The 26,569-nt window shown below is 39.6% G+C and overlaps 1 protein-coding gene across 4 annotated transcripts in view; it reads left to right on the forward strand.

The window, feature by feature from the left end:
* CUL5 (cullin 5) overlaps window positions 1-26,569 on the forward strand; it is a 110,213-nt gene that overhangs the window by 67,210 nt on the left and 16,434 nt on the right. For all 4 annotated transcript variants that reach the window (XM_042903986.1, XM_042903983.1, XM_042903985.1 and 1 more), the window contains exons 8-11: window positions 18,684-18,777; window positions 20,111-20,241; window positions 20,491-20,598; window positions 24,133-24,197. In XM_042903986.1, the coding sequence (XP_042759920.1) occupies window positions 18,684-18,777; window positions 20,111-20,241; window positions 20,491-20,598; window positions 24,133-24,197 (398 nt within the window). The remainder of the gene's footprint in view (window positions 1-18,683; window positions 18,778-20,110; window positions 20,242-20,490; window positions 20,599-24,132; window positions 24,198-26,569) is intronic.

Raw genomic sequence — 26,569 nt, forward strand, 5'->3', positions numbered from 1 at the left:
TTGTTTTATGCGTATCCGAAGTTAACCATGTTTGTGTTGCAAGTAAAATATGTTCCCTAGAGATATAGTGGATCCTTATAATTCACGATAATTATGTCCTGTAAAGTGGCTGTGATCACTGAAATAGTGACCATGGAGGGTATTTTTTCTTGTTCTGAGAGGATGTTTTCAAACCTTATCTTGTGAGATAAAATACTACTTGATCAGAGAACATCAGTCTTTATATTGTTATTTTGGTGTTTTTATACTGTAATTTCCTCAAAAAAAAAAAAAAAAGTGAAACTGATCAGAGATCATAGCCATGCTCTATTATCTGTACTCGCTGTTTTCTTCTACATGGAGAATGACCTTAACGTGCTGTCCTAAGGAAGTAAGAATCAAGCTTGCATAGAGTCTCGGAAATTGCTCACATATAGCAGTAGTGTTTCCTGTAGTTATTTTCAGTCTTTGGGGATGAGGAACTAGATTTAGATTTGCATTCCGGGTGGCCACATTCATGTTTCCCTGTAACCAAACATTTTCAGCTATGGATGGATTTATTTATTTATTTGCTTCTGACTTTTCTTTGGCTCTTCGGTCTTGAATGATAGTCATGTTCATTCTTTGTTCAGAAATCAGGCTGAGTTAGATTTTTTTCCTTTGGTTTTTATGTTTGTCTTTTTATAATATACAGTATGTGTCCTCTTTTAGTGGTTAAAATAACTCTCATATTGGTCAGGAAAGTGGGCTAATTTCATGGTTATTTGTAGGAATTCTGTGTAGACCTTGAAAGCCAGGCTTGGGCTTCATTCAAAGTGCAGGGAAGGCCAATGAATGTTTCTAAGCAAGGTGCCTCGCTCAGCGCTGTCCTTCAGAGAGAGGACATGACTGGATGAAAGGTTCATTGGAATGGGGAAGAGAGAAGAATAGGAGGTAGGTGGTTTTTATGATCATTCATGCTAGGGTTTGGGAGCACCAGATAGGTCTGTAGCAGTGGGGGCATAGCCCAGAAGAGTGGAGAGAAAGGCTTCCCAGAAATGGAACCTGGTGTCTGTGGGTGGGGCTAGATATTAAAAGGAACTGAGTCTGGGTGTTTCTGGGGTTTTGGCCTGGGGGAAGAGTAAGTCTGGATGGTGCAGAAGAAATAATGAGTGAGCGTGAGGAGTTTGAGTTGATCATTGTGCCTGGAGCGTCTGGGTGGGGATGTTGCAGTTTTGTAAGGTAGAATTGTTTTTCTGCTCTGGTTTATACAGCTTAATTTGTATTATATGCATATGAGACTTCAGGAAATTCAGCTATAGATGGTCTAAGAATAAGAGAAAGCAAGAAAAGGAGAATGAGAAAGGCAGAGATACTCAAATACACATGACAGTTTGTATAGAACAAGTGAGCCTCCCTTTCTACTTTGAAACACATACACACACACACACAGAAAAAGTTAAAATAGAAGATGTGAATTTGCTCTTCCACAGTTAACACATAGTGTGAGGATCTCATCAAGCTGAATGATTCTAGAGTTTAAAGATGAGTTTTTTTGTTACTGTTTTCAACAGAGACCCTAAGTGCAATATAGCATGCTTCCAGAGAAATTGGACTTTATTGGAGATGTTGGAGGTCTTTTTGTGTGGTTTGTTTTTATTTTGTTTCAGTTTTCTGCTTATTTTTAAAAATTAAAATATACTTGATTCAAGTATAATGTATATACATAAAAGTGCACAGAAATCTCAAGTATGAATTATCACAAAGTGAACGTACCTGTAAGATCACCATAACAAGAATTACCAGCAATTCAGAAATCTTTCAGAAATCTGTCATGCACTCTCCCAATTACTATTGCCATCTTTTTCTTCAAAGGGTATCACTCTGTTAACAATAGATTAGTATTCATCAGCAACCAATGTGTTGTTTGTACAACAAAATTTGGTACAGAGGACAACCACGTACAAAACCGTAGGATTGATTATAACATTGGGAATTTCAGGCTTAATGCAGATGCATTACTATTTATATACCTCACTGAGCTGAGGCCCTGGTACTGTGTACATAATATTTGTTACATTGCTAATTTACAGTTTCTGTTTTCAGAGAGAAATGATGTGTTAAATTGAAGTATGTTGTGATGGAAGGAACAGTAAACAAAAACTCACCAAGTCCTGATACAAATAAAGTATGAACAGTATTACTATTATTTATTTTTTTGAAGTAGGCTTCATGCCCAGCATAGAATCCAAGATGGGGCTTGAACTCAAAACCCTGAGATCAAGACCTAAGCTGGGATCAAGAGTCAGATGCTTAACCGACTGGGCCACCCAGGTGCCCATGAACAGTATTATTTGAATAGTTAGTAAGAAACAAGTCACTTTCCATACTACAAATAATTCCAAGCAGACTTACTGTCCTAAATTCTCTGAGAAGAAGTATTTCTAGAGGTCAGAACATGCAATGCTATGTTCTTATATATCAAACTATTCTTTTTAATGGAGGACAGTCATAATATAGGGAGAATGTATTTTACTGTTACGGTCTCTTCATATGGGGTACACAGTAGTGCACTCCAGAATTTAAGGTTAAAGTAAGTATGTTTTTGGCACTTTTTTCTTTCTGTAAATTAGCAATTTATTATGGTTAATCAACTTAGTATGAATCATCCTCAGTTTTTTACACCTGGTTAGTTTTTAACATATGCAGGAAAACATGTTTTTGGACCTGTTTTGTTTTCTATAATAGAGGAAATCTCACCCAGGTAGTACCCAGTTGTGAGGCCAACCCTAATAAAGATCAAATGTACATTCAAGTAATGTTAATATAGTACTAAACAGCTTACTGGATTCTTTCATTGTTTATAAGAGTTTTATTTTGTTACCCTGCGTATTCCAAGCGGCTGATGATACCATTTGCAAATGATGATGCTTACTTCTTCCTTTCTAATGTTAATATCTCCTATTTCCTTCAATGGACTAAATCTATTAATAGTTAATTTTAGAAAAATGTTAAATATTGGGGATCTTTGTCTTCTTTCAGTCTTTGATGGGAATACGTCCACGTTTTCATCACTAAGCATGGTGTTGGAGTTTGGCATGATGTTTGCATTTTGTTAGGTTAAGAAGTATTCACTTATTCATCTTTTATTATGAATATTATCAGAAATTTGTAATACATAGTCCTAAAGCCAGTATCTTATTTCATGGAGAAACACCAGTGTCCTTTCCACTAAAATCATGAACAAGGCAAGGGTGCCCACTATTTCTTCTTCTATTTAACATTGTATTGTATGCAAAGGTGTCAGCCTTTGCACTTAGACTAGAGAAATCAATTGCAGTAATAAGAATGGGCAAGCAGAAGTAAAACTCTAAATTTAGAGATGATTTGATAGTGTATTTGGAAAACTCCAGACCATCAGTGGTAAAATTAACTCAAAAAATAAAGCAGTTCAGTAAAGTAGTAGGATGTAAAAATAATGTACAAAACTAATAGTCTTCCTATGCATAAATAATAAATAGAATATAATATTAAGAAAAATCTCACTATGGTAATAAAAAAGAAAATTAAATGCTTGGGAATAAATTTAACAAGAAATGTGTGAAACCTGTAGGAGGAAAACTTTTTACACACTCAAAAAGAAATAGACTTGAAATATTGGAAAGACTATTCTTTTTTCTTTTTTTTAATTTTTTATGTTTATCTTTTGAGACCGAGCTCAAGTGGGGGAGGGGCAGAGAGAGAGAGGGAGAGAGAGAAATCCCAATCAGGCTTTGCGCTGAATGCGATGCAGGGCTTAAACTCACGAACCCATGAGATCATGACCTGAGCCAAAACCAAGAGTCAGTTAACCTAAGACTGAGCCACCCAGACTTCCCAAGACATCTATTGTTATTAAATTCTGTGACTCAGAATTATAAAGATATCAGTTCTTCCCTAAATGAATTTACAAATTCACCATAATTCCAACAAAAATACAACTTTAATAAAGTTAGGACAAGTTGATATGAAAGTTTGTGTGGAAAAATAAACATGTAAGAACAGCCAGGAAAATACTGGTAAAGAAAAACTGTGCAGAGCAAGCTCCATCAGACATTAAAACATCTTCTGTAAAATAATGTGATATTGGCACATGAATGCATAGTGGACCAGTGGGGTGGGGTAGAAAGTCCAGAGTTTTATGTGAAAAAGGTTGGATCTCAAATCATTGGGAGTGAAGATAAACTTTTTAAAAGATGGTGATGGGAGGGCCGTCTGGGTGGCTCAATCCATTAGGCCTCTGACTCTTGGTTTTGGCTCAGGTCATGATCTCATGGTTGGTGAGTTTGAGCCCCACGTCTGCACTGGTGGTGCAGAGCCTGCTTGGGATTCTCTCTCTCATTCCCTCTCTCAAAATAAATAAACTTTAAAAAAAAAAAAAAAAGATAGCGATGGAACAACTCGGTAGCCATTTGGAAAAAGCTGACTCTGTGTATTACAGCATTCAGTCATACAGGTCCTAGAAGAGTTCCTCTTTAACCTTGGTGTCTTTTTAACATGACTCAAAATTCAGAGTCAGTAAAAGAAAAGATTGATAAATTTGACTAGATTTTAAAAATTATGAAAAGAATCATAAAGTCAAAAGGAAACTGACAATCTGGGAAAACATATTTGTGGCATATATCACAAAGAGGCCTCTTAGCCCTGCTATATAAAGAACTTTGACAAATTGAGAAACAAAAAATGAGTAAGAACCTGAAAGAAAGATATTGGAAAAAGATACAGACAAATCACAGAAATATATACCTAATAATGGCCATTAAACACAGAAAATACTCAAACTAGGGGTGCCTGGGTGGCTCAGTCGGTTGACCATCCGGCTTCGGCTCAGGTCATGATCTCACGGTTTGTGGGTTTGAACCCTGCATCGGGCTTTGTGCTAACAGCTCAGAGCCTGGAGCCTGCTTCGAATTCTGTGTCTCCTTCTCTCTCTGCTCCTCCCTCACTCATGCTCTGTCTTTCTCTCCTTCAAAAATAAATAAAAATACTAAAAAAAAAAAAAAGAAAGAAAGAAAATGCTCAAACTCATTCTTTTTTATTTTATTTTATTTTTTTTTAACATTTATTTGTTATTGAGAGAGAGAGACAGAGCATGAGTGTGGGAGGGCAGAGAGAGGAGGAGACACAGAATCTGAAGCAACCTCCAGATTCTCAGCTGTCAGCACAGAAACCCTATGCGCGGCTCAAACTCACAAACCGCGAGATCATGACCTGAGCTGAAGTCGGATGTCCAACCAACTGAGCCACCCAGGCACCGCTCAAACTCATTCTCACAGATTTCCACCTTATAAATATGGAGGGAAATTGATAATCACTATTAGACAAATATCACAGTAGTAATTGTAGAAAAGTTTCACTAATAGGTATTAAAGTTAATGGCCAAAGTTTGAGGTGAAATGGACTACTTTAGTAGTTTCAAAGTATATTCCCCCAGACAGTTACTAAGGGAAAAACAGTAACTTTACAATGGAGAAACCCAGAAGACCTTGTCTTTGTCAGGTGATTAAGGTTTACATTACCAGTAATAGGACATATTGACATGATGTACCTTGAGAGGATGCACTGGGAAGAGTACCTCATTCTGTGGTATTCTCATCAAAACTTGAAAAGTGCCAAGATCAAGGGTGCCTGGGTGGCTCAGTTGGTTGAGCGTCTGACTTCAGCTTAGGTCATGATCTCACAGTCTGTGAGTTCAAGCTCTGCGTTGGGGTCTGTGCTGGCAGCTCAGAGCCTGGAGCCGCCTTTGGCTTCTGTGTCTCCCTCTCTCTCTGCCCCTCCCCTGCTCATGCTCTCAAAAAATGAAAAAAATGTTTAAAAAAATGTTTTTTTTAAGTGCCAAGATAAAAAAAAAAAAGAGACCGAGGAACTGCCCCAGCCCAGGGGGCACTGGTGAGCGTGTAGATAAGATGCAGGAATAGGGAAGAGACCTTAGTGGGAACACGGTGAGTTTAGAGTAAGGTCTGTGGTTAGGTGATGTAGTGTGCTGTTTTCGTGGTTGTGATGGTTGTGCTGTAGTTATGTGTGGGACGACTGTTAGGGGAAATCGGGTAAGGAATGTGTAGGCGCTCTATGCTCTTTTTGCAACTTTTTTGTAATGCTAAAATCAAAATAAAATGTAAAAAAAAAAGCAGATTATGAAGAATGCCTTTTTAATTTGGAAAGCATCAGTGGAGTTGATCACATGGCATTATCCTTCATTGAACTAATTCAGTAAACCACATTTAACAGAGTTCCTAACGTTACACCATTCTTCCATTTTAGGAATGAACACAAAGTTCCATTTTTTTAATGGATAAACATTTGTACCCCAAAGGGATTTTGACATATCTATGTAGCCAATAAAGTTACTGCCAGGATCTTCCTCTCACAGTTTCTTCTGTGTAGAATGTTTAAATGTTAAGTTTATTGTATAACAAGAATAGTATCTTTAGGATCCTTTGGTAGATTTATCCTAATTCACCTTTTACTGGAAATTGCTTGTCGATAGTAGAGCAGATTATGACAGAGACGAATCAGTGGAAAGTTAGTAATGCTGTGAGTTATTTAGTTATCACAACATACAGATGCCCATATGCAAAAGGTGGGAAAAAAGTGGAGAACAGTTGAATTCTAGATTAATATTTTTGAACTAGGATAACTCATTTTGAGCTGAAATCTCTAGGCCAGAGGTTTTCGATGGAGGTAACATCTACCTCTAAGAAGTATTATCCAAATTTGTGGAGGGTTTTTTTGGTTGTCACAGTGATTTTTAGTGAATGGGGTCAGGAATGCTACATGTCCCAGTGCTCAGGTGGTCCCACATAAAGATTAGATCACATCCCAAAAGTAACGGTTAGTGTCCCACTGGCCACTCATGTAAGGGAGCATCTTGTTTATGCTTGGGTCTAAAACTGAATTTTATTTTACCTATAAACCAAAATATTTTTGCATGATATTAATAATACACTTTATTTTCCAGGGATGATAATATTGTATAAGTTGGGGAAAGATAATATTTTTATTGCTGTTTTGCATTTAAAAATTTTTTTACTGTCAGAAACTTCCGTCGCTTGTAGTGGTACTGCTCATGGTGTCTGAGTCACCAGCGTAGCTGTGTGCAACTGCATTTCTAGTTGTCGCATTCCCAGCAATGCCACATAGAGATGAAAGTATCTGACTGCTCTGTTGTATCTTCTCATTCGGTTGTGCCCAAGAATTTACAGGTTGAAATACATACTGACTTATTATAAAGAACTTTCCTTTGATGTCTGCTGTATATTATGATTAGAGAGTTGTATCAATGGTTTTGAAACAATATAGGTAAATTTCACGTCAGGATTTGCTGTCTAAAGGGCTGTTTGGTCTGAAAGCTTTGGGAGCCAGTGCTCTGGTATTGGAGAGCCATGAAAGTTGGTGACTAGGGGATCAAAGCTGCACTTGGGGAAGATTCATCTGCCATGGTGTGTATGACCTTTAAAGAGGCAACTTGCAACTTTTGCTGCAAAAAGCAACTTGCTTTTAGTTGTCGACACTGCAGTAAAAGGTTTTCAACTAGGTACGTGATGATAAATGAATGGAAAGGAAGGCATGTAAGAGACACTTTGAAGGAATAATTGAAAGAAATTTTATTTTATTCGTTTATTTTCAAGTAAGCCCTATGCCCAGTGTGGGGCTTGAACTCATGACCCCGCGATCAAGAGTTGCATGTTTTACCAACTGAGCCAGACAGGCATTCCCTAAAAGACATTTTAATAACCTGTAGGATGACTAAAAGATGTTGAGCCTGAGTTATTAGAATAATCTGACAGTAGAGTCAGAGGGGAGCTAGTTGTGAGAGCCCTCTGCAGTTTTTAAAAGATTGTATATTTAGAAGACTCCAGGGTGTTTTAAGTTAGAATTTTGGGGAAGGCAGTGTGTATACATGATAGAACCCTACTTACGAAGCACTTGGTGAAAAGCAGTGAAAAATCATTGTCTTCAGTGTCCGATAGGTAATGATGAGTTACAGCTTTTGTTGCCTGGCTCCGAACTAGAGCTTTTTCCACTGGACTGCTTTTCTTCCAATGTGATGGGCCGTGGGATAAGGGTAGACATTCTACAATCTAAGGACTTGTTCCTTTGTTTGTTGGTGAATATGCCCTGGGTTTATTGAGGAATGGGATCCTGTAGCTAGAGATTACAATCCTCTAGATTTTGTTTTGTTTTTTTTCATTGGACCATTTGAATGTGTGTTTACTGAGCACTCAGTTATTCAGTAAATATGTAGTTAGTCTCTGTTACTGATGAGGGAGGAGAGGGAGTACCTCATGGACGAAACGAAGTCCTGCTTCCTACAGAGTTAACATTCAGATAGAGAAGGATGTATAAAGACAAGTAAACCAGTAAGTAAAAATGACTTCTAAAGAAGTTTTATTCAATTTATTTTAAACTAAAAACAAAATACACTTTTCCTACCCTTAATCCACTGCCTCTTGCAGCCATCAGTCTGTTCTCTGTATCTATGAGTTTGGGGTTTTTTTCTCTTTCTCTTTTCTAAGATTCAATGTATGAGGTTAAGCATTAGTTCCTTAAGCATCTGACTCAACCTCAGCTCAGGTCTTGATCTTGGGGTTGTGAGTTCAAGCCCCACGTTTTTGTTTGTTTTTAAAGATCCTACATATGAGAGAATTCACATGGTGTTTATCGTTCTCTGCCTTATTTCACTCAGCATAATGCTCTCAATGTCCATCCAAGTTATTACAAATGACAAGACCTTATTCTTTTTATTGGCTGAATAATATTCCATTGTGTGTATCTATGTGTGTGTGCGTGCATGTGTGTGCGCACGCATATACCTGTATGCACGTACACACACACCAGTTTCTTTATCTTCTTCATCCATTGATGGATACTCAGGCTATTTCCATATCATGGCTATTGTAAATGGTGCATTGAATAGGAGGTGCATATATCTTCTCGAGTTTGTGTTTTCATTTTCTTTGGGTAAACATCCAGAAGTGGAATTGCTGGATCATATGGTAGTTCTGTTCTTAATTTTTCGAGCAACCTCCATAGCGTTTTCCATAGTGGCTGCACAGTTCACTTCCCACCCACAGTGCACACGGGCTCCCTTTTCACCACAGCCTCGCCAGCTCTTGTTATTTCTTGTCTTCTTGATGCTGGCCGTTCTGACAGGTGCGAGGTGATGGCCCATTGCGGTTCCGATTTACATTTTCGTGACGATGAGCATCTTTTGAATGACCTGTTGGCCATCTTACGTCGTCATCGGACGCATGGGAAGATCTGCCCATTTTTCACTCTAATTGTTTACTATTTGCTGTTGCGTCGTAGGAGTTCTTTGTGCGTTTTGGATACTAGCTCCTCGTCAGATAGGTGATGTGCAGTGACTTTCTCCCATTGGTAGGTTGTCTTTTCATTGTGTTCAGGGTTTCCTTTGCCGTGTGGCAGTTTTTTAGTTTGGCGTAGTCCTGCGTGTTTATTTTTGCTTTTGTTGCTTTGGGTGTCCTATTCAGAACAGTCATCGCCAAGAGCCGTGTTAAGGAGCTTATCACCCATGCTTTCTTCTCGGAGCTTTCTGGTTTGTGGTCTTACGTTTGAGTCTTGAATCCATTTTGAGCTCATTTTTGTGTGTGGTGCAAGAGAGTGGTGCAGTTTCCTTCATTTGTGTGTGGCTATCCAGTTTTCTCAGCACCATTTGTTGGTACTTGGTTGTCCTTTCCTCGTGTGTATTTCTGTCCTTTCCCCATTGTAGATTCTTGACTCCTTTGTTGTAAATTAATTGACCGCATAAGCGTGGGCTTATTTCTGGGCTCTCTTTTCTGTTCCGTTGATCTGCGTGTCTGTTTTTGTGCTAATACCGCACGATTTTGATTACTGTAGAGCTTTGTCATATAGTTTGAAGTCAGGGAGGTGATGCCTCCAGCTTTGTTCTTCTTTCTCAAGGTTGCTTTGACTATGCTGGGTCTTCTGTGGTTCCCTACAAATTATAAGATTGTTTGTTCTTTTTCTGTGAAAAATACCACTGGACTTTTGATTGGGCTTGCATTGATTCTGTATATTACTTGTAGTCTCATGACATCTTAACACTATTCTTCCAACCTATGAGCACTGAATATCTTCCCATTTCTTTGTGTGTTTTTCATTTTGTTTCATCAGTGTCTTTCAGTTTTGAGTGTATAGTTCTTCTACCTCCTTGGTTAAATTTATTTCTGGGTATTCTTTTTGGTGCAGTTGTAAATGAGCTTGTTTTCTTGATTTCTCTTTGTGATAGTTCGTTATTAGTGTAAAGAAACATAATAGATTTTCGCATATTAACTTTATATTCTGAAACTTCACTGAATTCGTTTATTAGTTCTGACAGTTCTTTGGTGTTGTGTTCTTGGTTTTCTATATTAATGTCCTGTCATCTGTAAATAGTGGTAGTTTTACTTCTTCCTGTTGTTCAGCCCTGTCTCAGCTGTTGTTTGTCTCTCAAATCTTTGTGCTTGTCTGAGCTGCTGTTTATATATATTCCCAGTAAAGGATGTGTCAAGACCTTGCAGTGTCCCAGGATAAGTGCGTCTTTCTAACTAGACTAATGCTGTAGAAAGTGAATTAGCGCCAGTAATGCTTCTGCTGTCGCTTTTGCTTTATGGAATGTGGTCAAGGAAGGTCTTTTTCAGGGAGTCACATTGGAACTAAGACCTAAGACTTTGTGAAGATCTGGGACAAAGCTTTCTAGGTGGAGGGAAGAGCCAGTGCGAAGGCTCCGAAGCAGGAACAGACTTAGCCTGTGTGAGGAACAGAGGAAGAAGGTTAGTGTGGCAGGTGAGAGGCGGTGAGTGACCCAGATGGAGGAGAGAGGGGCAGGAGCTTAATGCGGTGGGAGGCCATTCTGGGGGTTGAAGCAGAGAACTGATGTCCTCTAATTTTTATATTACGAAAGGGCATTTGGTTTGCAGTGGGGTATTTGGATCACAAATTATATCAGGGGGAGAGGTATCGATGGCAGTGGAGCTGGATATATAAGCGGAGGGATTCAGGATGTATTTTGGACGTAGAACTAGCAGGTAGGTGCTGTTACTCTTGTATAAGTGAAGAAAATGAAACTCCGAGACAGTAGAGGTTAGCCTCTGATAGCTAGGAAATGGTGAAGCTAGGCTTCTTATAAAGTCCATTTCTAGATCCTGAGTTCCTAAGGATAATGCTAAGCGCTTTGGAGGTGTATAAAGAAGAGACACAAAGTTTGATATATAATTTTGAATGTACGTATTGCACATAGCACACATGTAGTCAGCTCTCTTGGTTGCAAGGAGCAAGAACCCATCTCAAACAAAAAAGGCCAATGTGTCAGTTCATGTCAAATCCAGTGTGGAAAGTACAAGGAGAAAACTAAAATGAAGGATATCTGGATTTACAGACTTGGAACTTTGTGAGAACTTTCTAGATACATATTGTTCTCCTGGTCTGCTCTGTTATCTTCTGCAGCTGGCAGTCTTTGTTGTTGTTGTTGTTGTTGTGCTGTTGAAGCGGGGACCCTGAGAGCTGCCAGCCTGGCCTTCCAGATTGTGACTGAAAGAAGATAAGAGGCTGGCTCCTAGGCTTTAATTCATCCAGCTTGAGTTGCGGTCAGCAGCTTGCATCACACGCTTTGTGTGTGTGTCGTTGCACACGGGTGCGAGCGTGGCTCAGTGGCAGCGCGTGTGTGTCGTGGAGGAGACTGCCTTCGCCAGAGAACAGCCCTTAGAGCAGCTTCCGCTGCTTGCAGTTCAGGGGACACCGGGGTGTCATCCGTCCCGGGGCTGCTGGCAGCTGAGGGCCGTGCTAGTTGTGCTGAGAGGAGCGCCGCCCAGTCCCTCTCACTCCCGTGATGCGCGCAGCTCTCACCAGCTCTCACCAGCTCTCTCTCCCTCCGGTGGCCCTGGGACACATGAGCCGCAGCCCGTTTGTAAAACCAGGAGAGAGCCTTCAGAGCTGCACCGCTGGACAGATGCACTTGACAGCAAAGAGTGAAGCGTGAGGGGCACCTGGTGCCTCACTTAAGTGTCCGACTCTTCATCTTGGCTCAGGTCACGATCTCATTGTTTGTGGGATCGAGCCCTGAGTCGGGCTCCATGCTGACAACACGGAGCCTGGAGCCTGCTTGGAATTCTCTCTCTCCCTCTCGCGCTGCCCCTCCCTTCCTTGCATGTGCGCTCGCACTCTCTCTTTCTCTCTCAAAATAAATAAACGTTTAAGAAAAAGAAATGAAACATGGTAGAAAGGAATGAGAAAAAGTTTAAACTAGGATGAATTTAACATTTTTTTCTCTGGCTATTAATATTTTGGGTGATTGTCTGACATACCTTGGCATTCCATGAGGGCACTCAGTTAGTACTTATTATGCACTTAAAATATGTTAGGTCTTATGCCAGTTGTGGGTAATAGCAGCCATCTGCTTTCTGTCTTCAGATGGACACTAAAATAAAGTGGATGGTTTGTACAGCAGTGTAATGGAGTAGAGAGGGGACTGGTGGTGGCAAGTCTTCGAGGCAAAGATGGTGGGGGGTGGTGTTAACAGCGGTCAGGGGTGTATGTGTGGCCACCACGTGAGGATTTCGTTTCCATTGTTGTCATTTTACCAGCTGTGTGCTCTTTGGCAAGTCATTCAACCTTTGTAATCTGTGTTTGCTTAACTGTAAAATGGGATAATACCCACTTGTGTGGTCAAAGTTTAATAAAACACTCTGCCTGGCAGGTAGTTTTTACTGCCGGGGCTCAGATTTGGAGAAAGTTGCTGATTCGAAGACAGGAACTATTTTACTGTCCATACAAAACACTGATTTAAAAAATTAGCAACCAGGCCACAAGTCATAAATGAATAACATTAAAGTAGCTGTTACCTTTCACGATTTTAGTGTATTAAGGGCGATGGCGAAAAAGTGAAGGTAAGTCTGACTCTTCGTCGCTCTGTGTAGTCACGTAAATAGTTGATAAATGAAGCAAGTACTAGTTATAATGGTAAAATAAAGAAATCTTAACCAAGCTAGAAAGGCCAAGGGAAATTAATTTTGAGAATAACCTTCCACGCATAGAATGAATGAATTCTTGAATATGTTCCCTTGTATGGTTAAAGACCTTATAATGATAAAGTAAAATCTTAAAGTGGAGAAACCTAGGATAATTTTTAGTTCATCCCCTACTTTATAGTTGGGCTGAAGCAAACTATTACTTGTGCAGATACGTAATGAACGAAAGAGCCATTCTTGTTGCTTTGTACTAAATTTCAGTGAAGTAGAATTAAAGGTGCAAATTGAATACCACTAAAGGAAGACTCTCCACGCCACTTGGCTGACCTGTCCCGCCCTCCATCCTCATTCAGCAGGTCCTGAGTGGCTGCTGTGTTGCGTGGCAGGTGCCATCTTTGCAGAGTTTTGCTGTAGAGGAAGGTAGAACATGGAGCACATTCATAGTGAAAGTGTCACACCTTGCAGACCTCTGGGGAGAGATCTGTATGGATTTAGAGCTTGTGTTCATCTCAGGCAAAATACGCAAGGTGATGGCACCTGGCAAAAAGTTGTTGTGTTCCTCACTGAAGCTGGCAAAAGGAGACGGAAAGGGGGTACAAGGTGAGAGGGATGGCTTCCCGCTCTCCTTTCCTTTCAAGGCAGATTTTTTAAATAACAAGTAATATATGTAGGGTTGACTCTGTATGTAGTATTTTGGTAAAGGATGGGAAAGAAATACAAAAGAGGAAGAACATGATCTATGCCCTCAAGGAACTGATGCTCTTGTTAAGACTCTTTTACAATAAGGGGAAAACTGTCAAGCAATCTCCCTTTCTTCTTTTTGCCTATGTAAAATAGTGTTCTGAAGGATTTTTCATCACATAGGGATTTATACCATAATTAATCTCTTTTATCTAAAAAAAAAAGCCTTGTTATGAAAGTTTTTAAATATTTACAAAAGTGGAGAAAAGAGTAATGAACCCCACCCCCGTACCCAGCCCCTAGCTTCAACTGTGATCATCATTTTGTTATATTTACTTGGTCATTGCCTTTTTTGTTTTCTTTCCTTTTTTCTTTTCCCTTCCCTTTCTTTCCTTCCTTTCTTTTATCATGTTAAAGAAATTTATGATGTCCCATATATTTTACTCTGTATGATACAGAAGTTCATTATAACGTTCTTTTTCATGCCTGTATGTACTTAATGATACACACCTAGTCAGTATACCTAACCAATTCTCTAATGATGGGCATTTTCATTATTGTCATTACTATAGTTTATTTCTTATGAATAGTACTTCCTGGGACATCCTTATATGCCTTTGTCATTTTAACACTTTTATGCACACACATGTGGTGTTCTCTTGGAATGGAATTTACTAGAAATGAAATTGCTGAAGCAAAGGGTATGCACTTTTACAAATTGCTACATGATACCAAACTGATCTTTGGAAATGTGGTGATCCTTACTCCCATCAACAGTGTGCCTGTTGATCTTTGCTTATCTCGCTTTTGTCAGTCTGTGGATTTTGACAGTTTTCCTGGTATTATAGACTTGAAAAAAATGTTTATGTGTATTTAAAAATTATTAATGATGGGGGGCATGGGTGGCTCAGTCAGCCAGCATCTGACTTCGGCTCAGGTCATGATCTTGCGGTCCATGAGTTTGAAGCCCTGCATCGGGCTCTGTGCTGACATCTCAGAGCCTGGAGCCTGCTTCAGATTCTGTGTTTCCCCCTCTCTCTCTCTGCCCCTCCCCCACTCATGCTTTGTCTCTCTCTCTCTCTCTCTCTCTCTCTCAGTCAAAAATAAGTAAACATTAAAAAAAATTTAAAAAAACGTTTTTTTTAATGTTTATTTTTTTTTGAGAGACACAGAGACAGAATGTGAATGGGTTAGGGGCAGAGAGAGAGGGAGACACAGAAGCAGAAGCAGGCTCCAGGCTCTGAGCTGTCAGCACAGATCCTGATACGGGGCTCCCACCCACGAACTGTGAGATCATGACCTGAGCTGAAGTCGGGCATTCAACCGACTGAGCCACCCAGGCGCCCTGAAAAAAAATTAAAAATTACTAATGAGGCTAGACGTCTTTATTCTTATTATGGACCGTTTTTATTCTTTTGTGAGTTCAGGCTAATTTTTTATAAACTTTCACCACTTTTATTATTTTACTTCTTTACTCAGGAACTATAGTATCATTATTTCCTATATCTGATGTTCAAGCCTCTTCATAATTTTGCCCTAACCTATTTTTCTCACTTAATACTGTCCAACAAGAGTCATGCTACTCCAATAAAGAATATTTCTTCATTATTTAAAAAAAAAAAATTTTAACATTTATTTATTATTGAGAGACAGAGAGAGGCAGAGCATGAGCACGGGAGGGGCAGACAGAGGGGGAGACACCGAATCTGAGGCAAGCTCCAGGCTCTGAGCTGTCAGCACAGAGCTTCACATGGGGCTCGAACCCACAGACTTAGAGATCATGACCTGAGCCTAAGTTGGACGCTTAACCAACTGAACCACCCACGTGCCCCAAGAATGTTTCCTCATTCTTATATTTTTTTCTATTCATTTTTTTTCTTGGATTCATTTTCAAGCATTTTTTACCTGTTTTCTTAATGTTTTACTTTATACTTTTTCTCTGCCTGTTTAAATCCTCCAGAATCCTATGGTCCATCTTGTGATAAAGTCCCCACACATTCTCTAGCCTTCATCAGCTTCCTCTTACTTGAAATCCCACTGTACCTATTTTTTCCCACCACTAGAGTTAGTAGCAAATTATAGGCTACTTTGTTGTGTTACTTACCAGGCACCAGCTGTGTGTGAAGCCACCAATACATATCTGTGGACAAAACATAGTCTTTGTCCTTGTGAAGTTTATAGTGTAACAGTGATGCCTTTATTTCTACATCTTTGGTTTATTAATGAGTTGAACTTCTTTTAATGTACCTCTATTATATATATGAATTATACACAAATTTTTAGATATACACATACATGTCCCCAGATGGGTTATAAGATTATTGAAGATACAAACCATGTTCTATACTTCTCTCTTCCTTAAAGCACTTAGTTCTCAGCATGTAGCCATTATTAAGTATATACTTGCTCTGTTAATGTAACAGAAGTTCTAGATAGTGGAGTCACATACAGCCTCATATTACAAGACCTCATGAACTAACTGTACAACATTTGCAGGTTACTCAGCCTCCGTAAGCTTGTTTCCTTATGTGTTAAATATCTGTTTGATAAGGTTGTCATGTGGGTTAAATAAGGTAGTGTATGTAAAGCATTTAGCGCAATGCTTGACACAGAGTAGGTGCTCTTGGAAAGATACCCCTTGCTATATATGTAGTTAAACCTCTCAAACTAGAAACTGCTTCAGCAGACTTTTATTTTCATAACTATCTTTCATCTAAGCAGTTACCAGATCCTGTTCAGTTTTCTTCAATCATCTTGTCCTCTCCTTTTAATTCTCATTATAACCCACAATAAGAAATACATTATGTATTGTGGCTTAGTATATACTGTGCTTACTTGCACATATCTGAAACCAAAGTTCTATGAAATAATACTCGCTGTTATTATGTACGACACACTCTGCTTTTTTTGTTGTTGTTCTGTGTTATTAAAAAAAAAAAAAAAAGCTGGTAACAGTCATCGAAACCTTTCGCAACAAGGGGCGCCTGGGCGGCTCAGTTGGTTAAGCATCCATCTCTTGATTTCGACTCAGGTCATGATCTCATGGTTTGTGAGTTCGAGCCCCGCATCAGATTCCTGGCCCAATGCGGAGCTTGCTTAGAATTCTCTCTCTCTCCCTCTCTCTCTGCCCCTCCTGCACAAATAAGTAAATAAACTTCAGAAAAAAAAGAAATTTCTTTCACAACGATTTGAAACACAGGCTGGACTTTAGGAATTTGCAGCAGTTGGACTAACTTCACTTATATTCAAGTATAAATTTTCAGTGAAATAGAAGATGGAGAGGGGAGCCTGGGTGGCTCGGTCGTTTAAGTGTCCAATTCTTGACTTCAACTCAGGCTATGATGTCACAGTTTGTGAGATCAAGCCCTGCATCATGTTTGTCAACGCAGAGCCTGCTTGGGATTCTCTCTCTCTCTCTCTCTCTCTCTCTCTGCCCCTCCTCCGCTCACATGTGCTCACTCTCTGTCTCTCAAAATAAATAAACTTTTATAAAAAGCAAAATGAAAATGGAGATGAAGTGACAGAGGCTTGGAGCTTATTTCAATGGCACTTTTTCTCTTCTCCGTTATATGTAGTTAGACTTACCTCCTCACAATCGCCTTGCTGCAGAGGGCGGCCCTGGTCAGCTGTGCGCATCACAGAGCTGGTGTCAAGTGAGACTACTCAGGAGTTGGGGCAGAGCTTCCCCGCCTGGGCAAGGCAGAAATTTCCCCACCACCTTTGTGTGTATTGTTTTCTTAGGAAATTGGCACACATGGATTTTAAAGTTGTTAGCGTAATTCTCAAAAAGGGACCTGAAAAAAACTTTCTATTCAAATTTTTTTAAGATTTAAAAAGTAGTATAGTGAATCCCTATTGCCTAAATTCAGCATCAGTAATCATGAACACTATGTCAATTCCAAGGAGAATTTTTAACAAAGAGCTTTTAAGACACGCATAATTCCCTTCCTCAGTACGGATGCATGATCTTCATTTGAGAAGATTTGTAGCAGTCATCCGTAGGGTACCTTGCTTTACACGACCTATTCATTTTAATTGAGGCCTGCACGAATAAGAAGTAATTCTATGACACGAAGGAGCAGTGGTGGGGGTGGGGTGGCTTATGTTGAAGACCGCCTGGAACACTGGCCCCTGGCCATGCTCCTTGGAATATTACAACAGCCTCCTTGACCAGTCTACTCTTGGGGGAGTAGAAGTTCATTGCATTCATCCTCCGTTTAAAACCTTTGATTCTTTGTTCCCTGCCCCGCCTATAGAATAAAATCCCAAACTGTAGATTTTCCTTCATAATCTGCCTCCAGCTACCTTTCTAGTTTTCTCTTCCACTGTTTATTCCTTACCGTATCCAGCTTCTTATTCCTAGAATACTCGATCCATTTCACAAGACCATTCTAACTACCCCAGAAAGAAGTACATAGTTCCTCTGTCTGTTTTTGTTTGTTGGGTGTGTGTGTGTGTGTGTGTGTGTGTGTGTGTGTGTGTGTGTGTGTTGCCAGTTAACTGAATTGTTCTTAGTTTATGTTTGCTTTCTTCCTCGCCCTTAAGTAGACAGTGACCTCTTCCATAGCAGGGGTTATACCTTAATCTTTGTCTGAACCACTTCTTTGATGCCTGCACACAGTAGGCATCTCGTGGTGGTTAGTTGAATGGATGTATTCATACTTTCAGAATTTTAAAATCTAATTTTAACGCATGTTCTCTCCAGACAAGAAGAATTCATCAGTTTATTTAATTTTGTTTTCATTTTGTTTTGTATATTTTCCAGTTTTTTTCCTTCCCTCCTTGGGGGGCTTTATTCAAATTTCTAAAGAGAACATAAGTTCTATAGCCTTTTTCTTAGGTGTAAATAAATATACTTTGGTAAACTAGTATAGAGTATCCACCTTTAGCGTTCCTGTAGTAAAGGTAAGTAAAATCTGCTTTCAGTATACTCAGTTTTTTGCTGTTGTTGTTGAACAGTATGATCTTATGGGGCTTAAAAAGCAGAGTGGAGTAGATTTGTGCTTATAATAGCCTTGACCAGTTTTTGCTGTATTTCAGCTCATGGAATGCTGTGTAAATGCCCTGGTGACATCTTTTAAAGAGACTATCTTAGCCGAGTGCCAAGGCATGATCAAGCGAAATGAAACTGAAAGTAGGTAAAACATCACATAAAGTTCTCATAATCTTTTAAGAGGTATCTTTGAATCGAATCACTTTTAATAAGTTTGCTATTAGATTATTCTTTTATATAGAGGTATATTTGTTCCGGTAAACTGTGCTTAAAGAAAATGGTAAGATGTTTAACATATAGAAGGTTGCAAATTTGCATTTTAAACATTCTCCCCTTCGGTATCAATGTGCAGGGGAGGGGGTTGGATTTCAGTGTGTCCTCAAACGGTAGGACTCCTGCTTTTAAAGGCTAATTTAAATGGTAAACATAGGGATAGGAAAGAACTAGGTATTTGACTTCTGTGTGGGACTTGGTGACAAATATTTTTAGAAAGTAAAATAACACTCCATGGTAATGCTCTTCATCCCTCTCCCCTAAAATATGTTACAATTTAAGATTTCTGAAAGTACTTTTTTTTTATTATTTACATGTTTTCTTAATAAAGGTATATTTGGGGAGGTTGCAAGTACATTACAACCAAAAGGAATATGGTAAAAAAATTACCTATATTTCTACTACGTGGAGATAACAACTTTTAACACTTTGATGTATTGCTCTCCGCATTTCAGTGTGTATAAAAATCTCCAGCTGCATTTAAAGTATGTATTTCAGCTCACCTAGGTTCATACACTTGTTAATAGTTTTGTAGTAGAAAGCTCATTGGCATAAATGAAATATGTGAATCTTTGTATGCCAAGCTAAATAGAGTTCTATCTTATCTGATCCCTGTTGGACTCCCTTCAAAAGGATTATTTAGTCGCAAGCAGTTTTGTGCAGCAAGATTTTTGCGAAGTCAGTTAAACAGTATAACATGAAACAGTGCTTTCATAAACTGAAAAATTCCCTATCGATGAGTGCAGTTTCATGTTATCCCTAATACACTTTTTTCTTTTATAATCATTACTCTGATGATGTGAGTTTTTTTGCCACTTAATGATAAGGTGCTATGAATTTAATATTGAGTCTACTTTATGAAACAGGCTATTACATAAATTTTTGTGCTTCTTAGAATAAAAACTGTTCTGTGGAATTGAAGGTCAAATGATTCACCTTTTAAGAGGAGTTAGGTTTTGTGCTGTGTGGTCACTTTTAATTTGAGTTTCCTTTAAAAACAATTTTTGTCAGAATGTAGATCAAGAAGTTATAGTACTTATTATAACAACTCCTAAACTAATTGTACCTACAGAGTACTATTAAGGTTCTCAATTTCCAGCTACTATTTCTCCATACTTTTCCTATCATAGGCATTCTAGACCAATGAGAAACTTTATTTTGATGGATGAGGTGATTTCATGAGTGTGTTCTGTCCTTTCAGAACTACATTTAATGTTTTCATTGATGGACAAGGTTCCCAATGGGATAGAGCCAATGCTGAAAGACTTGGAGGAACATATCATTAGCGCTGGCCTGGCAGATATGGTAGCAGCTGCTGAAACCATTACTACTGTAAGTTTCCTCAGTGGCGAGGATGAATGTGTGTCAAGGTTGTTTGGTAAACGGAAGATCGGGTATTTAAAATAGTGATTGATGGCAAAACAGTAATATTGGAACATCTTTTAATATCGAGAAAAAATTTTTTTCAGAGAAGTCCCAAATTTTATCTCTGTAATGATTTATTAAAATTACATTTATATTATTTTTTTGTATTGTTTTCTTTTTAAAATCTCATTTGAGTATGAAACATTTTATTTTTAGGACTCTGAGAAATACGTTGAGCAGTTACTTACATTATTTAATAGATTTAGTAAACTCGTCAAAGAAGCTTTTCAAGATGATCCACGATTTCTTACTGCAAGAGATAAGGTATGTGTTCCTGTGTATCAATACTACTGTCATAATATTTTTATTTTTATTTTTTTTATTTTTTATTTTCTTTTAAATACAATTTATTGTCAGATTGGTTTCCATACCACACCCAGTGTTCATCCCAACAAGTGCCCTCCTCCCTGCCCGTCACCCACTTTCCCCTCTCCCCCACCTCCCCCAGCTACCCTTAGTTTGTTCTCAGTCCTTAAGATGTCATATTTTTAAATTAAAAACAATTTTTTGAAAGAGACAGACCACACGCACAGGGGAGGGGCAGAGGGAGAGAGAGAACCTTAAGCAGTCTCCATGCCCAGCGTGGAGCCCAACGCGGGGCTCAATCTCACAACCGTGAGATCATGACCTGAGCTGAAATACAGAGCCAGACACTTAACCAATGAACGACCCATAATTTATTTTTAAAAAGAAACTTGCACCATTATGCTACTAAGTTACAAACTGAAAACCTAGCAACTCTTTTTTTTTTTTTTTTTTTTTTTTTAAATCAGTGGAGGGCAACCATTTTTATTATATTTGGCTTGGTACATGTTTTTGTAAGCGTTGGGTATGCTTATGGACTAGAATTTAGTGGAAAGTTGCTCCTTCATTTTTCCAAGAATATTTTCCCGTTTTTTACTCTTACTGATTATTGAATTCCTATTCTTCCCTTCTTCACCCTTCAAGACCCACCTCAAAGTACATTCCTCCTGGAACTTCCTTGATAGCCTGCCTCCCCCGACATCCTGTCCCAAGCAGAGTTGATTCCTCCACCCTCTGCCCTTCTCACAGGACTCCTGGGTATTATGTCACTTACCCTGCTTCCCTTACCCTTTCTTCTGTCCTTGCTAGCATGGGATAATAACAAAACATAGAATTATCCTTAGAGTTGTATCTTTTAAAGTGTCGTAAACCTATCACTATAGAAATTACCATCAGTGTTTTTGTTTTGAACTACCTTTCATTATTTCCCAAGTTAGATTTTTTTGCTGTTGTTCTTGTGTCTCTAAAAAGACAATCAACTTTCTCCAGTAGGGTTGAGGGTTTTTTGTTTTGTTTTCTTCCCCTCTTTCTGTTTGTAAGTGGATAGGAAGAGAGAGAGAGAGAGGAGGAAAGATGTTAAGGGAGGATGGAAGTAGTGAGTTGGTTTGAAATGTTAAATTGAGCGGCTGGCAAAGTCTTCATTGAGGGGACATTAGAATCAAGATTGAAGGTGATTAAGACATGAAGTCATGTGGTATATGAGGGAAGTGTGTTCAGCCAAAGGGGACAGCGGATACAAATGCTGTAGGCAGGAATATCCCTGTCCTATTCCAGGAACAGGGGAGAAAAAGGTCATTGTGGCCTGAGTGGATCAAGTGAGGGGAGAAGAGTAGGAAATGAAGTCAAAGAGATAATAGAGGCCAGATCACGTCAGGCTATGAGCCATGGTAAGGAGTTTGGTTTTTACCCTGAATTGGACAGAAAGTCCCTGAAAGGTTCTGAACAGAATGAATATGACTTACTTTTAATTTTTTTAATTCTATATTTGAGAGCGAGAGAGAGAGAGAGCAGGAGAGGGGCAGAGAGATGGGGGAAGAATCTGAGGCAGGCTCCAGGCTCTGAGCTGTCGGCACAGCGCCCAGTGCGGGGCTCGAACTCACAAGCAGTGAGGTCACGACCTGAGCCGAAGTCGGATGCTCAACCAACTGGGCCACCCAGGCGGCCCATATGACTTACATTTTAAAGGATCCCTTGGTTGGGGCACCAGGTTGGCTCAGTTGGTTAAGTGTCTGACTCTTGGTCATGACCTGTGGGCTCAGGTCATTATCTCACCGTTTGCGGGTTTGAGCGCCACATTGGGCTCTGCGCCGATGGCATAGAGCCTGCTTGGGATTCTCTCTCCCTCTGTCTCTGCCCCCCCGCCTCTGTCTCTCAAAAATAAATAAATAAACATTTAAAAAAAATTTTATAAAAAAGGATCCCTTCGTTGCTGCAAAAAGAACAGACTAAGAGGAGCAAGGGAAGAAACAAGAGCAGTTAGGAACCTACTTGGGCAATTCTGTGAAGTAAGGATGGAGGCTCGGCTCGGAACGGTAGCGGGTAGAGGTAGTCATGGTTGGTTGGATACTGATGACGACAGCAAACTACCCAAGATTTGCTAATGAATCAGATGTAGAATGTACTAGAGACCAAAGATGACAGTCAGATTTTTGTTCCGATCGATTAGCAGCATGTGCTTGCTGAGATGGGGAAGGTGATGGGAGAGGCAGTTTGTGCGGGACGGTTGTAGGGAGATTAGGAGATCAGTTTTGGACAAGTTAACTTTGAAAGATTTGTTCACTGTCCATGTGGCAGCGTCACGGCGGCCATGTAAGGGAGAGAATAGACCTGGAATCGTAAATGGGGAGCTTTAGCGTCTGGATGGTATTTAAAGCACGGACGCTAGCTGTGATCACCAGTGTGATGAGTGATGATAGCAAAGAGATTCAGGGACCAGCCTGGGATAGTCAGTTTGGTTATGAGAAGGATGAAGAAGCAACTTTCCTGAGGTGAGAGGGGGATGAGTGGAATGACCAGGAGAGTGCACTGTGGGAGGAGACAAGTGGGAGGAGCACTTTGAGGAAGAGGCTGTGGTCTGCTGTTTTAAAATGCTGCTGAGAGGTCAGATGGGATGGGCATCGGCCATTGTCTTCAGCAACATGGAGGTGGTCAGTGACTTAGTGAGAACAGTTAGCGGAGCTGTGGCGCGAAAGCCTGGTCCTGGAAGGTTTTCCCAGGAGGAACGGCCGTAGAGAAATTGGAGACCATGGGCTGCGCACTTCATCCATTAGTCGAGCTTAAAGAGAGAGAGGTAAATGAGGCTGTGGCTGAAGGTGAACAAAGGCAAGAGAGAATTTTCAAGATTTAAATAACGATACGTTTGTATGGCGAGGCTGCAGAAATGGTGGGTGGGGGGAAAAAGTGAAGATAGAGAAGAAATGGGAGGGAATTCTGATCACTTCAGTTTTATTAGGAAAATAGGAAGCCACATCATCAGCGGGAAGTCTCCCTGGGAGAGGAAATATTGGAGGCTGAAGAGAAAGTTGATGGTACGAGATGTGTTCTGGGAGAGTGTGTTGACAAGAGAAGGTGGTGTGGCGGTCAGGCAGCACTAAGACCCCGCTTGAGAATAACGACAATCATAGCATCAGGAGGGGCATGAAGTCATTGACCTGAAAAATTCTGTCAGGCCAGGTACACCATTAAAATATCTAGCTGTACATTAAAAAACACAAGGGTAGGGGGCGCCTGGGTGGCTCAGTCCATTAAGCATCCAACTTCAGCTCAGGTCATGATCTCACCATTCATGAGTTCGAGCCCCACATCGGGCTCTGTGCTGACAGCTTGAAGCCTGGAGCCTGCTTCGGATTCTGTGTCTCCCCCTCTCTCTGCCCCTCCCCTGCTTACACTCTCTCTCTCTCTGTCTCTCTCAAACATTTAAAATAAATAAATAGAATATCTAGCTGTATTTTCAAAACAAAAAATAATGCTCATTACATTTTAAATTCTTTACAGGCATATAAAGCAGTTGTTAATGATGCTACCATATTTAAACTTGAATTACCTTTGAAGCAGAAAGGGTAAGTCTTTAAAAATCATGTTTAAAATTCTTTCATTTTTTGGAGTGTCTTATACATTATTGAATATGCAAACTGTTAGGTTTGATTTTTGTTGTTTTGTTTTTACTTTAATGATTTTTGTTGCCGTTGAATATTAACAATTGTCTCACATTTTTGAGGGAAAAAACTGTCTTGAATTTTAATTTCATATTAAATTATCTCTTTTTGTGACCAAAAAACGTTGATCTTATTTTTTTTTTTTTTAAGTGGAAAAATGTTCTGCTGACTTGACAAAATTTAAGAGGGCATCTGTCCTGTTTTCTTTATACATTGTGAAATATATAAAACACATAAACACTACATTTTCAGAATCTCTTCATATGGATATATAAAGGTCTTCCTCATTCATCCCTGTCCCCCGCGTTTTTTAACAAAAATTTTCAAATTTCTGTCACCTGTTGCTTTGTCAAATATATATCCCTGTATACATCATCAGTCAGCTTTTTAAATGGATTTCAAAAGAAATTTCAGGCACAAGTAACTTTCGCTCCCTGAACACTTCAGCAGACGGTCATGAATTGAATATGGTGTCGGTATATGTGTTCAGGTAAAATTTACATGCGGACAGATACATAAATCCCAAGTGTCCGGTTCTGTGAGACCTGACAAATGCCTGCACCCCTGGTACGATGGACCGGATGTTCATCATCCTCAAGAATCTCCTCAGACCCGTTTCCCTGTCAGTCCTACCCCGTCCTCTTCCAGAGACAGCCATTCTGATGATTTCGGCCGAGATTAGTTTTGCCTCATCTGGGACTTGATATAAATGGAATCATACAATAGGCACTTCTTTTTGTAAAGCTTCTTTGAGTGCAGCGTAGTGGTGTTGAGATTCAGGTGTGTACCGGCATATCACAGTGGCTCGTTTCCCACACTCCCACCAGTGAAGTCAGGGCGTGCTAGCCGATCCACGTTCTTACCAGCCAGTTAGAGTTGTCATTTTAATTTCAGTCGTTGTAGAGTTTGTAGTGACTGTCTCATTATGGTTTCGGCTCCATTTCCTTGTGACTATTGTTGTGGAGCACATTTTCGTGTATCCTTTCACCTTCTTATATTAAAATTTTTTTTAATGTTTATTTTTGAGAAAGTGAGAGAGCATGAGCACAGGGGAGGGGCAGAGAGAGAGGGAGACAGAGGATCCACGCAGGCTCCAGGCTCTGAGCTGTCAGCACAGAGCTGTCAGCCTGGTGTGGGGCTTGATCTCATGAACTGTGAGATCATGACTTGAGTTGTTCAGATGCTTAACTGACTGAACCACCCAGGCGCCCCTAGCCTTCTTATATTTTCCTTTATAAAGTATCTTTTTTGTCTGTTTGGGTTTTTTTTTTTTGGTTTTTTTTGTTTTTTTGTTTTTTTTCCCACTGCATTGTTCCTTTTTCTTAGTGAGCTATAACAGTTCTTACGTATTCTTTGAAATATAGATCATTTGAGAGATATGTGCTTTTCTTTTATGGTTTTTTGCTTTTTATGTTTCATCTAGAAAACTTCATTTACCTCTACCCCTGAGACATGAAGATAATCTCTTTTGTTTCTTCTAGAAGCTTTATCATTTTAGCTTTCATAAATGTGAAAGTTCTAGGTTCTTAGTTCTAGGATCCATCTTAAATTAATGATTATGTATAGTGTAAGTCAGCGGTTAAATCTGACTTTTTTTCTTTTCCACATGGGTAACAAGTGGTTCTTTCACCATTTATTGGAATTACTTTCCCTCCCCACTGCATTGCTTTGGGACCTTTTGTCAAAATCAAATCACTCAAAAATATGTACGTTGGGGCGCTCAGGTGGCCCAGTCGGTTAAGTATCTCACTCTTGGTTTCGACTCAGGTCATGATCCTATAGCTCGTGACATGGAGTCCCACATCAGGCTCTGTGCTGACAATGCAGAGCCTGCTTGGGATTCTCTCTCTCCCTCTCTCCCTGACCCTTCCCACTCTCACTCTATTTCTCTTCTGTCTCTCTCTCAAAATAAATAAACTTTGTAACTTTTTTTTTTGAGAGAGAGAGAGAGAGAGAGAGAGCGAGCATGAGCGGGGGAAGGGCAAAGAGAGAGGGAGATACAGAATCTGAAGCAGGTTCCAGGCTCTGAGCTGTCAGCACAGAGCCTGACGCGGGGCTCAAACCGGTGAACCACGAGTTCATGACCTGAGCCGAAGTCGGATGCCCAACTGACTGAGCCACCCAGGCCCCCTCAAAATAAATAAACTTTAAAACGAAATATGTTTGTATTTCTGGGCTCTCTATTCTATTCCATTGATTTGTTTAGGTATTCTTAGGCCATTATTATATAGTCATAATTAATATAGTTCTGTAGTAAGTTTTAAAGTCAGGTAGTA

This window comes from Panthera leo, chromosome D1 (genome assembly GCF_018350215.1).
Source record: "Panthera leo isolate Ple1 chromosome D1, P.leo_Ple1_pat1.1, whole genome shotgun sequence".
Lineage (NCBI taxonomy): Eukaryota > Metazoa > Chordata > Mammalia > Carnivora > Felidae > Panthera > Panthera leo.